We start from the raw sequence: 3,188 nt of genomic DNA, 5'->3' as shown, positions 1-3,188 counted from the left end.
ATTTTGCGACTTGCCAGCATATATCCACAATTGCCACGAGATTCTTGCATACAACCGGATATTTCTCTTATCTTTCTTTTTTTCTCTCTACCTATTCTTATAGTACTAATCATGTGGCTAAGCCGCATATAGCACCCACTTATCAACACTGTACATGACAGAATAATATATTATCCTATAGAACTCATCACGTGATGAATGTCATAGGAAGAGACAGATATATCTTCGGAAAAGGCCATGTCTTTCTCTATCACCACCCACCATTATAGGTGTTAAAAACAAGTTGTGTTATATTTTATATTGAATCGCATATATGCAATATACAATACAAGTATCGTAGATATTCGATGTGAAGATCAAAGTGCCAACTGTCGATTACCTGACTGCAGCGTAAGATAAACTATTGTTATACGATGGAGTGAATAAAGCATCAGGTTCCCAAAGTGTGAAATAATGAGAGGCTGTTGCTTCACATTTCTCGCAACTAGCCATGCAGCTGGCTCCAATCATGAATAGTGTAATTTGGTCTGAAGCCCGTGCATGGCAAAAGCTGAAAAGCAGAAGCACCCCACACAGTGCTTCTGTGCTTCTCTATCTTCTTCTATCAGAAAGAAAGCAAATGAAGAGGAGGCTGCTCATCAAAACAATCATAAAAAGGTCGTACCCAGTGCACAAGGCTCCCGCTTTAAGCAGGGTCTGGGAGAGGTGAATGTCGGCTAGCCTTACCCCTATTTATAGAGAGGCTGCTCCCAAGTCTCAAACCCGAGACCTACCGCTTATGGGCGAAGGCACTTGCCATCGCACCAAGTGTGACTGTCACATCTTAGCGTTTGTAAAACAAACTTAGGGAGGGCTTTGTGATCAAGGTTGACATGAGGTTGCATAATATTACCCAATTTCTTCAATCTCCCAACCCAATTTTTCTTTCTCATCAAAGTCATTCAGCAATTTATGAATTCTAAAAACTAATCATTCAAAACTCAAACCAAGCAACCGCACGTAACAATTTGTCTAGCATCTAGCGGCACACAGCCTCCACTTTATTCCATAAAACTTCAATTTAATGATTTGTTTAGCGGCACACAGTCTTTACACACCACGAAATATTCATGTTTATGTCAAAAAATTCTTCATATTTATAATAACAAAATAGTAGAGCATGAATTTCCCTACATGGTTACACTATCTCTGACTATCCACAATCTTTTCATTATTCATACTTCACCCCAAAATAAATAAATGAATCTTAAAATAACCCCCAACCCACAAAACGTAACAAAATATTAACTCTCCTTTAAAAATAAAATAAAAAATAAACGCCATACGAATTTCCCAATTTAACCCCTCCACTCGTTACACTGCGCCGTCGGCCGAGTCTTCTGGTTCCCAGCCTTGAGCGGGCACGGCGTCTGTATGGGCGGGACCATGCAATTATACTGCAGACACAGCGAGCTGCTCACCGGTATCTCAGCGGTCGGATTGATCTGAATCCCCGTCAGAAAGTTGTGCTGTAAATACAGTATCTGTATGTTCGCCGCCAATAGCCGGTCCACGAAGCTACCCGGAACCTGACCCGTGAACCGGTTGTTGTTCAAGTAGAGGCTCTGTACGGTCGAGAACAACGGCGAGATTTCACCGGATAGCCGATTGTAGCTGAGATCAATGGTAGCGATTGAAACTTGATTATCCGGTAGGATCTGACCCGAAAACGAGTTTCTCTGCAGTTGGAGGTTTGTGATTGGGAATGTGAAGATCCGACCCGGAATCGTACCCGTGAACTGGTTCATGCTTAGGTCGAGGTAGTTGAGCTGGTCGAGCCGGTTCAGAAGTCGGTCGACCGGACCGGAGAGCCGGTTCCAGGAGAGAGAGAGGTATTGGAGAGATGGAGGGAGGGAGTCGGGGGCGAGCGAACCGGAGAGGTCGTTGTGCTTTAAGTCGAGCCGGGTCAGGGTTTGGGAGGTGAACGGAGGGACAGAACCGGAGAGGCGGTTGTGGCAGAGTATGAGGTTGGAAAGCTCCGGGAGGGATGCGAGGGAGGTGGGGATTGCTCCGGCGAAGAGGTTGTAGCTGAGGTCGAGCGTTCTGAGGTTGCTGAGCTGGCCCAGACTCGCCGGAATCTGACCGGAGATGAAGTTGCGGCTGACGGCGAGGAACCGGAGGCTCTTCAGCTGGGAGATTGACTGGGGCAGAGCGCCGAAGATCCGACCCGGAACGATTGATAGCTCGGCGAGTGCGGAAAGCCTGCCGATTGCCGGGTCGAGCCGACCCGTCAGACCCGGCGCATCGGCTCTTGGGTCGCCGAGATTGAGGGAAATAACCTTGTCGGAGTCGCAGTAGACGCCGGCGAAGTTGCAGGGGTCGGAGGTGAAGTCCCAGGAAGAGAAGTAATTTGATCCCGGCATGTCTTCCAGCGACTTCCGAATCGATTGCAGAGCCAGGAAATCAACCGGTTCGAGAATGGCGACGGCGACAGGAATGGGAATGGGATTCCACTGAATCAAACAGAGGAAGAACACAATGCACACAAACCCATTACTCCTCTGCTTTTCCGCCATTGGAAGCAAGCTCCGACACTCTGTGAGTGAAAGAAATGGGTTTGGCGGTATGGGTTTTATAGGGGGGAGGAAGAAAGTGCTTCTGGTGGGGAAGAAAAGCGCTTTTCCGTGAGAGAAGCTACAGATTTCTCGTGGGCAAGGGGAAATCACAGAGCGGTGATAACTTTAATGGTGGGAAACATTAAGCATCCACAAAAAAAGATGGTGGCTTGGAGAAGAAGGCAATCGATTGAATCTTATACTGTAATTCTACTCGAGCTCAGATTTCAACCAAAGATTTCTGCTTTTTTTCTGATTATTTTTGGGGGTTTTGGCTTCTCGGAGAAGACGCAGTAACTCACTCTGCTGCTATACTGTAAACAGAGCCAGTGAAGGAGTTCTTCAATTTTTATTTATTTTTTTTTTTTATTATTATTATTAATGTTACTGTTTTTGTTTCTTTATTGGGCGTTGGATTCGGGGTCAAACGGCTGTCCGAGCCTACGTGGAAGGCGGGGCCTCAGGTTCGGGATCCAGGTTGGCGCACTATGGACGGCGGGGATCACGTGACATTGCGGTTTAACATCCAACAGGATCCTCCCTGAACTCTTTTAGTGAAGATCTTGAAGATTCGTGAATTATATCCGTTTATCG

The 3,188-nt window shown here is 46.4% G+C and overlaps 1 protein-coding gene across 1 annotated transcript; it reads right to left on the bottom strand.

Moving 5' to 3' along the window:
• Window positions 1–1,112: 1,112 nt before the first annotated feature.
• On the bottom strand, window positions 1,113–2,914 carry LOC126588387 (LRR receptor-like serine/threonine-protein kinase SIK1). The gene has a single exon (XM_050253473.1). The coding sequence runs from the start codon at window positions 2,553–2,555 to the stop codon at window positions 1,338–1,340; it is 1,218 nt and encodes a 405-aa protein (XP_050109430.1). The 5' UTR covers window positions 2,556–2,914; the 3' UTR covers window positions 1,113–1,337.
• Between the last annotated feature and the right edge of the window lie 274 nt (window positions 2,915–3,188).

Source organism: Malus sylvestris, chromosome 11, assembly GCF_916048215.2.
Source record: "Malus sylvestris chromosome 11, drMalSylv7.2, whole genome shotgun sequence".
Classification (NCBI taxonomy): Eukaryota; Viridiplantae; Streptophyta; class Magnoliopsida; order Rosales; family Rosaceae; genus Malus; species Malus sylvestris.
The sequence above is the reverse complement of the archived record's forward strand: the minus strand, read 5'-3'. Positions and strand labels throughout refer to the sequence as shown.